The 15,077-nt window shown below is 31.1% G+C and overlaps 1 protein-coding gene across 1 annotated transcript; it reads right to left on the bottom strand.

The window, feature by feature from the left end:
* Positions 1-3,991: 3,991 nt before the first annotated feature.
* Positions 3,992-5,761, bottom strand: LOC18590394 (arogenate dehydratase/prephenate dehydratase 6, chloroplastic-like). Its single transcript, XM_007015879.3, has one exon. It carries the CDS (start codon positions 5,511-5,513, stop codon positions 4,224-4,226), a length of 1,290 nt encoding a protein of 429 aa, XP_007015941.1. The 5' UTR covers positions 5,514-5,761; the 3' UTR covers positions 3,992-4,223.
* Between the last annotated feature and the right edge of the window lie 9,316 nt (positions 5,762-15,077).

The following is a 15,077-nucleotide window of genomic DNA, read 5'->3' as shown; positions in this document are numbered from 1 at the left end:
TACAAAAATCAAAATTTCAGGTGCAATATATAAAAAAAATTTAACTATTTAAAAAATTTTAATTTTTTTATTTTTTATTGTATTTATTCAAGTTTTTATATTTTTACTTTTGATAAATTAAACTTAATTTAATGATTGATTAATTTTTATTTATTATTGTATATCATATAATATTGATGTGACATACAGACATATTATAATAAATAATGATATGATATTATGATATAACCATATAATATTTTTAACTCCCGCATCAACATCACGTGACATAAAAATAATAATTGACATTTTGATCAATATAATTCATCAACCGTTAATAATAAGAGTTTATTTGATTGAAAATAAAAATATAAAAATTTGATTAAATGTAATGAAGAATAAACATTCATTTAAATTTTTTCAATAATTCAAGTGCTTTTCAAAATATTAAACTAAATTTTTAATATACATGAAAGTAATATATATATATATATATAAAATACAAAGAAGATGATGTTATTTCTACACATAATTGTCCTTCTTGTGACAGAACACATGTTTGGTCACATGGGAGTCCCGCTTATGTAGCATGTAATGATTGGTATTTGTATTAAACAAGTCAAAAACATGCATAGAAATATGGTCCCCATATGTACGTAATTATTTGCCTACTGCTTTCATTATCCCGAGCTGCATACACACGAAATAAAAAGAAAAAAGAAGTAGTAATTATTGCATGTGAAGGCTCAGATTTATTTGGTGAGGGAGATCTAGTTTATACATGTATGTATGTATGTATAAATTCTAATCGAGAGATAAGATGAGGCTGCGAAAGTTTGGTAGAGATTTATTTCTGACACTGTCACATTGGGTAACAAAATATTGGTTGAACAACTTATTTATTTGGTTCCCGACGGTCGTCACGTGTATTATCAATAAACTTGGTTTATTTATAAAAGATTAAGGTTTAAGAAACAGATCCAGGAAAGGGCTTTCTTTCTTTTGCTGGCTCTGTTTCCTTCCTTGCATGTATCATATATCATATTATGGGCATGCATTCATAATTCTTTTTTTTTTTTGTTTAATTTTATGAAATTGTCTATTAATCAACTTACCTCGTCTTTGATTTTTTATTTCAAGATTTAATGTCCAGATTTTTGAGCATTTTAATGGCTTGAGTTATAGGTAATGGTGAATTCAAGATTTTATATGAAAGATATTTAAAGGATAATGATAAAAATAATTATATTTTATATTTTAAATTTTACACATATAACAATAAAAAAAATTAAAAAGTGAGGAGTGACGATCGCCATTTCTTTAACTCCGTCCTTGATTATAAGTAGATTTTTTTACATTGATTAATATATATATATATATTATGAGGATTAATTATATATTGATTATATGTCTTATATATTAAATGTCCCAATACAATTAATTTAATGTTTATTTTTGTTTTATCCAATAAGAAATTTTTTGAAAAACTAATCCCATTTGGTCCTTCAACCTTTTGTTCTCTTAAACTTTTACGTTGGTAGAACATGCACACCGTTTCTAACTCCTTTGTTAAAATCAATCATTAACTTTAAGATTTCCAAAATCACAATCATTAAATTTTTTATTTAAAAGATCTATTTCAAAATAAAAAAAAAAGATGATCTTTCTTAACAATCACGAATTTTATTACAAGATGAGAGATTTTGTATTATAAATTATTTATTTTATTAAAAAGAATGGAATTAACAATATTATAATTGTAATCTTGTAATATCATATTAACGTAATTATCCTAATTTAACTATCTTAACAGTTTTACGTAACTTACATAAAATAAATTTCGAAATAGAAAAGGATCGACTTGATATACATTCATATAAATTTCACGTGATACCGAAATAAAATTGAATTTCTACTTATAAAGGAACGTACGTATGATAAAGGAGTGTCGGGTACGTGGAGGAGGAGAGAAAGAGCAGTAATAATGAAAGAAAGAGGAGCAAGTGGGGACAGCCATGAGCCCATAACCGGCCAGGAAATGCCGACGTACGTAAGCGGGAGGTGAGGGGATCGTCACTAAATGTGGGGAAGAAGGGTGTAGTAGCTTTCAACTACTTAGCAAAGGGCACATCTCCACCTACCACACCCCATTTTCCCATCATGCTCTCCCCTTTGCCAATCCTCACCAAACCCCTCCTCTTATTTCTTCTCTTTTTTCCCCCCTTTTCATGTTTTCTTAATTTCTCATTAATTATTATTATATTAACAAAACAAATAATGACTCCGATATCTCATTTTCAATAATCATTTCCTCATTATAATAGTGCTTTTAGTGTGTTATAATAGTCACACTTTCTCCTCCCCAACTTTTTCCCTGATTGGGTTTTACTTTTACTGATTTTTGTTAGTAAATATCTATGGTATGGTATGATAAATCATAAAATCTTTATTGAAATTTGTCTTGATTGGTTGCATAGAAAGGGTAACATTGACAGATGATATCAAACAAAGTTTTCTTTTTTTTTTTACTTATGTTGTATGGCATTTGATGAAAATGACTTAAGCTCTTGGGAATTTATTTTAAGGGAGAAAACAAATTGCTTTACCATGAAATTTCAACCTCATTTAGTTGGTAGGTGGAAAAGCAGGAAACAAGAAAAAACACTCATAGGTTGGTAAGTGATATATATATATACGGATGTTGAAAACAATTAAATTTAAGATTGAATGATGGATAGACAATGAAAATTAATCCAATTATTTCATAATTTATTAATTCCATTACCATATCATTATGTTACTTTCATTATTTGCGTTCTTCCATTTATCTAATGTGAAACTTTCATGAAGATTTTAGATGAGATAAAAAGTTTTCTTTTTCTTTTTTTGTTAAGAATTGGCGAAAAAACCTCAAGTAAAAAAATTTTCGACATGTAAGTCGATCTATTTTCCTAAAAATCCTTTTGTGAGTAACAAATGATAAACAAAGAATATAATTAACTCAAATCTCAACAGAGACACTTCAACTTCAAAAATACCCTGAAAATTTTGAAAAATAAATTATTAGTTGTGCTCAAGATTAGCAACATTTCTATGATTAGAATTAGAATATGAATATAGAAAAAAAAAAAAAAAAGAAAGCTAGGTCTTTTAGGTTTGGTAATGGCCATCCAAAGGATAGAAAAGTGAAGGGGACCAAGCTACTTAATTATTCAGTGTTTAAGTGTATAATGCTGTCATGCAATCTGATTTGTTAAAAAAGAAAGCGAATCAGATCTATTGATACCAATTAAAATAATCAATTTGTTGGAATATTAAAACTTTAATATGACAACTAGTGCATTTTTTTTTTTTTTTTTTTGCGTTTCTGGTGGCAAGGCATGGCAACTACCCACTACCCAGGCCTTTGCTTCCTAACTCATAGTTTCTTTTTTGTTTAAAATTTGATAGGGTTGGCTGTGGTTCTATCATAGCCAACACAGTTATGTAATTGAAGCATAACCTTTTCTCTAAAAGGAAAGCAAAATGAAAAATAAATATGATTAGGTTTCATAATCATATTTGCTATTTTCTTACCAAACAGATTAAAATGAGGACTATGGAATTTGTCAACAAGGAATTGGAATAATACCCTTGTTCCCACAACAGAGATTAATGACAATCAGACTTGACCATGACAACACTTTAATTGATATATTTATTTTGTAGCTTGACTGATATGTAATTTAATTGATAATTAAGATATTAGTTTTGAAGAAGTTGTGTTTACAAGTTCAGATCCCATCCTCCCCAAATTATCAAAAGGGAAAAAAGAAATCCCTTCTTAGCATACAACAATTGACTTAATCATAGTAACAGTAAAGCTGTTCTAGATTTCAAGTTCCTTTCAACATTGCCATCATGGTCCCCAAAGAATTATTAACATACAGAACAAAAGAAGGGTTTATAAAACAAGAGGAAGAAAGATTGAGTTTGCGATGGTATTCACATTCTTACACGAAACAAAGAAAAATTTTGGGAAGGACTTAATCAACTATATTATAAAAATATTTACCCAACAACAACAATAACAACAACAATTCTTTTTTTTTTTTAGCTTGTTGTTGAATCCATTGATGAATTAAAAATTCTCATAATAACAAAAAAACAAATAAAAAAGTAAAATTAAAATTAGTTTCCCCAATTTCTCTTTTTTGTGCAAATGATTTTTTTTTTTACTTTTTTGTTTATTTCCATGGGATTTGCTAATCTTCCCTTGAGGGGCACCATGGCGTCATATCCATGGGGTAACTTCCCAACACCCTCAAGAATGACGTGAACTCCTGGACCTCAGCCAACGCGTTTTGGGCCCTGACCTCCGCCATCGACGCTTCGAAATCCACGTAAAACATATACTCAAAATGCTTGGCAGTTCCCACATTGGCGTCGTCGACCAACCGGATCGGCCTGTTGCGGTGCGGCCGCGACTCGATTTTCGTTAGGCTGATGTTCCTAAACGCAAACGCAGACAGCACTTTGAAAAGCACGCTCGTCCCTTTGTCGTGCGCGAAAACGATGCTCGTTTTAAATGGCCGATCCGTACGCGGGATGATTGGCTCCCGAGCTAGCATGACGAAGCGCGTGACGTTTCCCGAATCGTCCTGGATTCCATCGGCAAGGACTTGGAGTCCGTAGAGTTCCGCGGCGCGTGCGCTTGCTATGGCGGCGGTGTCGCGAAGGTTGTTGGTTGCGATGTACTCCGCCGCTCCGGCTGTGTCGTCGACAGCTTCGCGCGTGACGTTGAGACCGAGTTTGGTGAGTGTGTGTTCACACTGGGAGAGAGCTTGTGGATGAGAAATGACACGCGTAAGGTACTCTTTGCGGACTCCTGGGAGAGCTAACAGGCAGTGGTGGACTGGGAGTTGGACTTCGCCGACGATGTGGAGGCGGTGCCGGAGAAGTAGATCGTAGTTCCTATGAATCGAGCCGCCGAGTGAGTTTTCCACTGGTAACACGGCTCGGTCGGCGATCCAAAGCTCAACTGCTTGAAACGCGACTTCGAACTGGTCACAAGGGATGGCTTCACAGTTAGGATAAGCCTTTCCCGCAGCAGCTTCGGAGTACGCGCCAGGTACTCCCTGGTAGGCTACGCGCAGCTGAGAGCCATGCATCGGAGCCGGGGACAAGTCGGTGATGGTTAGCGGTTTTTGTGGAGGCAGTGGGGAAGGTGGTTGAGGCTTGTTGTTTTTGTCGATTGGGACTAGGTTGAGATCGATGGAGGTCTTGTGGCCGTTAACGGCGGGGGCGAGGTGGTCCGAAGCGGAGGGAGGAGTGGATTTGTCACCGGAACCTTGGTCCTGAGAAAAGACTTTGCTAGAAAGGATGGCACAGGAGCTTTGCCAATCGGCGCGGCTTGAACCGACTCCATTGGGGAATTGGACCGAATCAGACCGGTGGACGCAGCGAACGGCGAACCGAGTTAGCTGGTTGAGCCGAGGCTTCGACGGCCGAATTATAGAAGAGTTAAGATTTTGTGTAGGAGAAACCGCCTGCATATTTATAATCAAAATAATGTGTTTCCTTTCAGAAAATATATCAAATTGAGAGGAAAGAACGGAAAGAGTAAACAGACTATTTTTTTTTTCTTTTTTTTCTTTTGATGGAAAGCTTGGTGTTCTCTCGGAGAAGGGAACGTCAAGCTGAGAGGAAAGGAAGACGAGAGGGGAATTTATATTAAGAAAGGTAGAGAGAAGAGCCTTTGAGAGGATGGTGTGTGTGCGGAGGTGGTTCGGTCAAATCTCACACCTACCCCTTTCCCTTCTTTTTCCTTTTTTTTTTTTAATTTTGCCAATTTAGAAAAAAAAATTATGGCATTTAATTATGTCTTATTCACGTTTAGATATACTTACGGACTCACACGTTAATAATAAAAAATAATTTGGCACATGTGAGAAGCTTTTTTACCTCTTTATTATTAAAAATAGCTAAAGCCAAACCAATTTCTTAACAATTTTAATATTTTGTTTTTATCGATTTATGAATTTTTTTATCACTAATAATTATACTTTTTATAATCTTATGACAAATATGTTAAATATACCAAACATGTTTAGCTCATTAAGCGAATCGGATTGGTATCAGAATCATGGAAAGTACATATAGCATTTTCATAGCTTTTTTCTTAAGGTAAAATACTCTTATTTTATTAAGTTTTGATTGAAATTACATGGAAGTTTATTAATTTTCGAAATGAACATTCTGCTCCAAGATTGCCTGTTTGGCTTGGTTTTTTTTTAGTTTAAAAGCTATTACAAAACTTTTATGAAAAATAATAGTTTTTAAAATTAAGCTGAAGTTGTTTGGTAAATTTTTTTTTATAAGTTATAATTTTGATTAAAATTATCGTAAAATGTATTTTTTTAAGAGGGTAATATTGTAATTATTTTTAATAGATAAAGATATTTTTAAAATAAAAATAAAAATTCTCTTGCATTTAAAAAAAAAGATAAGAAAAAGCTCCTCACAGCAGTTTTTCCTAAAGCTTTTTTTTTAAAAAAAATTATTCTTTAAAAAAAGCTACTTTTTTTTTAAGAGCTTTTTAAAATTTATATTTGGTCTGACTTTTGCTTTTAAGAGGTAGATAAGCTGAAAAAAAGCTATGCCAAACAAGCACTAAGAATACCATTAACAAAAATAATAAAAAATTAGAATACATTTTTTATTAATTTAAAATTTTATTTTTATATTTTTTAAAAAATTAAAAAAAAATAAAGAACACCGATCGATACTCCCCAGCTCCCCAAGAAAGGGGAGCACAGATGATCTGGTGCTCCCCTTGGGAGCTCGATTTGAGGCTCCCTTGGTGCTCCCTAATGGGGAGTTTTTTTAATTAATAACAAATAATAAAATTATATAATTATAATTATAAAAATTAATCAAGTGTCAAATTTATCATTTTACCTTTATCACATCAGCAAGTTGACGAAAGTACTAATGGTTGACTAATGGTTGGACCTATATGTCCAGCAAAAAATATTTTCTTGTACCGGAGTGTTCATTTTAAAAACTAATGAACTTTTATATAATTTCGATCAAAACTTAAGAGAGTCAAGGTATTTTACTTTTTTTCTTATGGTAATATTGGAATGATATGGTATGATAATGCATCTATATTACTATACAATGAGTAATTGAATTAACATCAGAGTTAATTATTGAATATTACCCATACCTGTTTTATTATTATATAATGAATAATTGAATTAACGTTATGAGGTAACTATTAATACTACCCATGTCTATATTATTATATAACAAATAACTGAATTAACGTCACGAATTAACTATTGATGCTATCTATATCTATATTATTATATAACGAATAACTGAATTAACATCAAAAGTTAACTATTGATGCTTCCCATTTATCTTATTGTATAACGAATAACTGAATTAACATCACGAGTTAACTATTGATGCTACCCATATCTATATTATTATATAACGAATAACTAAATTAATGTTACAAGTTAACTATTGGTGCTATTTATATCTATATTATTGTGTAATGAATAACTGAATTAACATCATGAGTTAACTATTGAAGCTACCCATAGCCATATTATTTTATAACGAATAACTGAATTAACATAAAGAGTTAACTATCGATGCTCCCCATTTATCTTATTGTATAACGAATAACTGAATTAACATCACGAGTTAACTATTGATGCTACCCATATATATATTATTATATAACGAATAACTGAATTAAAGTCACAAGTTAACTATTGATGCTATCCATATCTATATTATCATATAACGAATAACTAAATTAATGTCACGAGCTATTTATTAATGCTACCCATATTTATATTATTATATAACGAATAACTGAATTAACATTACAAGTTAATTATTGATGCTACCCATATTTATATTTTATATAATGAATAACTAAATTAACACCACAAGTTAATATATCAAATTGAAAATAAATACATAAAATTAATTTTTTTCAAAAGAAAATTGAGTAAATAAGTACTCTTATCACTTTTTTGTTGTTTTTTGGAAAGAAGTACTCCTATTACTTTTGTAACTAGTTATTTTTCTACAAGAAAAACTTCCCATTTTAATGTTAGTGTACTCATATGTTATCCTTACTCTGTTCTCCTTTTTTTTTTTTTGGCATGTATTGTGCTCTATAATTCAATCCTTTTATAATTCTCATTTTAAAAAAGTATATAGTCTAAAAAAACCCACTATATTCCATAAACTTTCAAAAATCAGGGGAGGAAATCTCTTGCTGGGTGTGGATGTGACAACCGACAATGTTCTGAGGTTTTTACAGGAAATTTGGACCCATAATTATCAATATTTAGTTAGTATAGTTTTACTAGGTGGGGGATACTTGGTCCTAATTTATTGGCTGCCCTATATGGGCCATGCTCTTAGGACCACTGCCACATTGCAGGCCACATGGGGTAGGGTCCCAAGACCTAAAAACCCCATGTTTTGTCCTTGTTTCCTGTTTTTTTTTTTTTATTGATTCTCCCTTGTTCGTATTTTGTCTCTTGCTCTGAAGTTAATGGGTAAAATAGCATAATGTTTTGCAGTTAATGCTACCAAACAGTTGAAATTAACTTGGATTAATTATAATTAGGAAGGGTTTTTAATTTGGTTCTGTTTTTTCTCTCCTATGTATTAAAGAAAAATAAAAGAAATGGAAGAAAAAGGCTAATATTTTCTATGATTCTGTTTAGACAAAAATATGATGAAGTCATTATCATGTTATAATGTCATCAAAAGAAATAGACCTACCTTACATTGTAGAGAGACAAAGACTTATATAACAAAAAAAATGGTTATTTTCATTAATTGCCCCATTATAGTTAGACAACAAAAAAATCCTTTGCTGGTTTTTCTATTAATCATGTTGTCTGTATTCAACCCTCAAATTAATTAATATTGATAAAAAAATGTGTTTATTCCTAATTCTAACAAAATTTCTTGCTTAATCTCATGCAATAATTCATCTCTCATCGTTGATCAATTATATTTTTATTATCTCATTTTGTGTTCCATGATTCCCACCTCACTTTCCCGTTTATTTTTAAGAGTAAGTCTCCTAAGTGAAATCCCAAACATTAAAAGACAATGATTTTGTTTATATTATACTTGGAATTATTCTTTTTATACTTTTATGTGGCAGTCAGTGACCACATGGTTGAAGCTTGGAGATATAAATTACAATTATTGACAGAAATTATAGACAGTGGAGAAGTTCATTTACTCTTGTAAATTTACAGTTTGTCCTTTCCTTTTTAATCATGCAAATCTATTGGGAAAATAAAAAAGAGGGTTTTATTTGAGAGTCTGGAACCTTTAATCAGGGGAGTAACTCCCATTCAGAAAAAAAAAAAAGGGCAGATACATTAAGGTGGAACCCATTTTGGACACATCAATTTCATTGCATTTTTTTTAAAGAAAAGGTGAATTTCAGTAATCATCACCATAACATGCATTACAATATGAATTCACAAAAAGCAAACATACTAGAATCCCTTATATTATAATCACAACACTACCATTAACACGAAGGAAAAACTTCATTAAAAACCTCTTTATAAAAAAATCCGGTGAAACAAAAATCATGAGAAAAAAGACTACTTTTCTAACATGCTTTCCATTATATAGCAACAGACTTTTTCCTTCCAGCTTAACAACAAATAGATACAACTGGTTCAAATCTTACAAAATGACTTGTTTAACTCTGCTTTGCATATTATCAAATACTCTCCACACAACTGTTCTTCCTCTTAAAATGAGCCAACATATGGGCTGCCATGTTCATCGTTCGTCTACCATAATTAATTGAATTACAGCTCAAATATTCCATAACCATTCGACAATCTTCCATCACATGTCTCAACCCACCATTATAGCTTTTCAAATGAACCCAATTCACCACTTGTGCACAATCAATCTCGACTTCATTAACTTCAACATTTTCCTACACACATCTATTCAACGCCCACACTAACATTCACAGCTCTGCATCAGATATAGTAATTTCAATTTCAAATTGTCTTGCACCAGCTAAGATTGCCTCCGATTCGATCCTCGAACAATGAATCTTGCTTTGACGACCTTTGCATTATTGTATTCAAAGATAACTGCATCTAAACAAGAAACACATGGTTAAAAAAAAGCCTAAAATAAGATATTATTGGAGTGTTTGATAGGTAGCTCAGCTTATATTTAATTTTGATTATATTTATGTTGTACTTAATTTTTTGGGCTTTTGAGAATTAAATATCAATAAATAAATTAATTAAATATACGTCAATATTATGTGACATAAACAGATAAAAGTTTATTTGATTAAAAATAAAAATATAAAAATATAATTAAATATAATAAAAATAAAAAATATTTAATTTTTTTAAAATAATTCAAGATTTTTTTTAAGTATTATGTCATTTAATTTCCACAAGTTTAAGCCAAGACACTAAACAAACAATACTGACATTTTTTTCCTGTTAAATGTAATCCATTTTTTGCTTTGATTGCCAAAAAAGAAATGCATGAAGAGAAAGATATTTTTTTATAATACTCTATTTGAAAGAGGACAATATTTGTAAGATTCCAGATTTTCTAACGTGCAGTCTTAGGAATCAAAGGCAAAGTAACCCAAGATTCAAGAGTTGTTGTCAAAAAATCAAGTATACCTCCCTAAGGCAAGCTTCATAAGTTGGGGGATTGGTTTTGCACCACAAACTTTATGTTTGCTTTGTTCCTTTTCCTTTGATTGGTTAACTTTACCAGGAAATCAAGCAAATGCATGTCCGAAATGTTTGGTATAGAGAAAGCCAAACGCAGTGAAAAATATAGTACTGATGAGGGGACGAAAAGCGCAAGGAAAAAGGTAACATATAAATGATTATGTTTTGCAAAAAGCATAAGACATTTCTATTTAATAAGTAAACAATTGGGTTGTGGATTAGAAACTAATCTGTAATTATACAAAACAAACCGACATAATTATCATAGCCAACGATATGAAATTGAAAAAGATCTTTCTCTAATTATATATAGTTCATCTATACTAGTACTATAAAGTTTAAATATTGTGGGATATGTATATATAAAGACTTTCGAAATGTTATGTTATAATTAAGTGGTAATATATAGATATTATATATTTATATTGCATCAAATATAATATATCATATGCACCCGAGGCGTTGATCTTTGATTTGTCAACATGATTATCCCACTAAATTCCTATCCCGCGACCCTCACCAACCCACTTTAGTTATCACATATAATTAGTAAAACCAATGACATTAAAATTTTATGTGCAGGCCGGCTATACTTAGCCGCATATATAAGACCAAGATCAAATTATATGAACAAATTAATCAAAACCAAGCCGTGGCGCCTATTATCCCCTTGAATAATGATAATCGAAGTAAAAAACCTACAAGTAATAAAGTGCATTAAGAAAATTAAGCAGCCACCAATTAACTGTTTGATGTCTCACCAATTAAGCATTCCTAGATAGCTTTTGACTTGACCAAAGAGAAAGCTTGTCCAGTCCCTTAGGTCATGTCCAAAAAGCTTATTATACATCTGTAAATCTCCTTTGGTCATTTTTCAAGACTTGCTTTAATGAAATCAAAGGATTTAAATTTTCTTAATGATTCAACTACATAAAGCAAGTTCAATTAACCTTTGATTACTTTAGTCGGCAGTAATGTTAAAGTAGGTGAGAAGAAAATAGTAGACACCAATTTTGCTACCTACCCAACTATATGTACTTTTCTCTCCCTCTCGCCTTATCTGAATATATATATATATATTATATAAAATTGGGTTTGAAGTTTTTTTTTTTCAAAGAAAGTCTAAAATTGAAAATTTCTTGATATAAATTATGATATCATAACGCGGTTGGTTTGTTTCTATGCATGTAAAAGGTCCAACCTAAGTCTGCTTAATTCCAAAGAAACGTTGGACTACACGTGCAGATGAAAACAATGAGCCTTATATGCATGAACAACGTTTAGTCCGTGGTCTTAATAATTCTAATAATGTATACAAAGCGACAATTAATGTTGCTCACCAATTTTCATTGAGAATGACTATAAAAGTTTTTTATGGCTGTTGAAAAATCTAATTAATACACTAATATCTATAAAAGCTTCTATATTATATATTTATCTTTTTTAACCAAGAAAACCTTGTCCATGCCGTGACAGTCATAATCAACTCTTTTTATTTATTTTTCATTTATTCTTTCTTCGATTGCTTTCTTCCTTTCCCGTGGCAGTTGATTTCCGCTTTCTCCTCCTAGTTTTGATTTCTTGTTGTTAATAAAAGATAATCTTTTTAAAGTTTTTATACCAGATTTAACTTATAAAGTAATTGTAGATGATTTTTAAAGAGTGAAAGCTTTTATTAATTATCTTTAAAAAATTATCAGTACTACTTTTCATGTAAAAAAACCTTCGAAAGTTTCGTACATATGTCGGCCCATGTGAAGCAGTCTTAACCTTAAAATTTGCGGAAAAAAGCTACTTTCTAAACCACAAGTAAAAAAAGGCATTTAGAAGTAAGGATAAATTTAATTGACACATGAAATATTATTTAAATTGCCATTAAATTAATATTAAGCAAGAACCCAAACTTTGGATGAAACAACTCGTCCTATTTTGAAGATTTTCTTAGGCCATTATATAGAATACCTGGCAAATCAAGTAATAGAATTGAAGTGATTCGTTATTATACGAAGTCAATATAAATTCTAATTTTTTCCAATTTTCATAATAATTAATTGTATTTCAATAGGAGTAAGATAAAAAAGATAAAAAGTTCTAATTAATGCATAAATTTTGCTGAAAATCCTATATAAAAAAATTATCCTTAATAGAATTTAAATGAAGTGACTTTTCAAAAAACAAAAAAATGAAGTCAATCACTTTTAGCAATAAAATATCAAAAGAGAAAAGGCTGATTTAGGGAATCCGTAAAATTAAAGAGGTTTCATGGTTGTGGCTGTCGTAAAGGAAAATTTGAATTTTCATAGTCTTTTGAGACATAAATTAGGTTTGTGATGTCCATCACAGTGAAGACAGAAACAATATCAGCCATAAAATTTGTGGAAAAAAAAAAAGCATTCGTCACATTACAAGCATCATATATAAGTGTCGGTGCGCGTGAATTTAAAATTTTAATATAAAAGAGAAATCGTTATTAATATTTTTATTTAGATATAACTAAGCATTCAAATAAATTTATCTTTCTTAATAAGATTCTCTACTTGAGTTAGATTCATTAAAAACGATGAGTTATGACGTACGAAAACAGTTAAGTTTGAAAGTACGATTATATATGAAAAAGTATTAAAACCACACCATATTCATTTAAAATATGATATCAATTAATAATGTGTTTTCTTACTCTTAATTTTGATAAATAAACCTTAATTTGATATTTAATTTTGTTTCTCTTAATTATTTTATTTTTATTCAATTATTATTATTATTACAAGTTGGAAACTTTTTTTTTTTAGTGTTTTCGACAATTTTAATGAAAACTAAGAGTGTTCCTTCACCGCAAAAATATTTAAGAAAAACACTTATTTTATTTCCTTGAAGAGATTCAATCGTCGGATTTTTATATTTTAAGAAAAAATATGTTTGGGTTAAATTCTTCTTTATTTCTTATTTCTTATTTTTATTATGTTTTATTATTTGTATAAATAAAAATCCTTTTATGTTAAAAGGTTTTTTAAATTTTCTAACACTTTTGATAGAATTCAAGAAAATTTCTCCCCTAGGGATCTTCAAGAAAATTATCACTTACAACTTTCTTTAAATTTAATCCTTTGAAAATTTTATTCTTACACTCTAATTAATTGAGGAAAACAAATCCCCAACATATCGTTTATCAATAAATTTCGAGTTTCAACGGGTGGAATATCAAAAATAAAATAATCATTCTCTATACAAAATCTCTGAAATTAATCAGCTAATAGAGATATGTCACGTACTAACTTCCCATTGACGCCGAAGTAGTTGTTGAATAATGACATGAATTATATCAGAGTTAGAACATGGATGGAATAGGGGTGAAGTAATGGCTTGCACAACTAGCTCACTGTCCACTTGCAAGTCAATCTTCCGATGGCCCAATTCCCATGCTAAATATAAACCACAGTAGACTGCCCACAACTCAGTCCGATGTGCCGTGCACTTTCCCGGCCGAATAGCACAACCACCATACCATTCACCACTTGAGTCTTAAAATACACCACCTGCAGCCCGCATCTCAATTGATTTTCTATATGCTCCATCAGAATTCAAAGCCAGCCATCCTGCAGGAGGAGACGACCAGCCGATGAGAACCTCCTCCCGTCTGTTTGTGTTAGTTCCTCCACTGTCACCAAAAATGCAGTAAGCGTTGTTGATGACTAAAGCAAGACTAAATATTGCATTTAAGTGCTCTTCCATAGATACCAGCTTGTCTTCAAATATAGAAGAATTTCTCCACTTCCAGAAATACCAACAGGTAACTCCAAAGATGACTGACCATGGGACGTCATTCACCACTATTTTGCATCGACTAAAGTTAAAAGATAACCATTCCAATGTGGTTGACATGTAAAACTGCATATGGTTTCCCTGAGGTAAGAGTCTCGACCAGATGGCATTGGCAAATGGGCAGTCTCCAGCAAGTGTATGACTGATTCTTCCTCCTATCGACATTGGATACAAATCGGATCATTTGACATATATCGGCGGACTCGTTCTTTATTGGTAAGAATGTATTCATGTAAACACTGAAAGAGAAATGTACGGACACATTGGGCTCCATTCCATTTCCAAGCAAATTCCACTCTCCATTACTAGCTGTAGATCGAGAAACCGTGGCCTCTTTCAAGGATTCATAAGCTGATGAAACTGTAAAGTACCCAGTAGAAGAAAGAGCCCAATAAGGCTCATCTGACCGATCAATGTATATAGGTACTAGGTAGAATGGCATTCGATAGCAACTTTAGCTCCTTTTGTAGTAGAAAACAAGTTAAACGATCTACATCCTAATTTCTATATGGCAAA

This window comes from Theobroma cacao, chromosome 9, assembly GCF_053813885.1.
Source record: "Theobroma cacao isolate CCN51 chromosome 9, ASM5381388v1, whole genome shotgun sequence".
Taxonomy (NCBI): Eukaryota; Viridiplantae; Streptophyta; class Magnoliopsida; order Malvales; family Malvaceae; genus Theobroma; species Theobroma cacao.
The sequence above is the reverse complement of the archived record's forward strand: the minus strand, read 5'-3'. Positions and strand labels throughout refer to the sequence as shown.

What these genes read in the sequence shown, in the direction of transcription:
- LOC18590394 (XM_007015879.3), bottom strand. Translation starts at nt 5,513, where the DNA reads ATGCAGGCGGTTTCTCCTACACAAAATCTTAACTCTTCTATAATTCGG.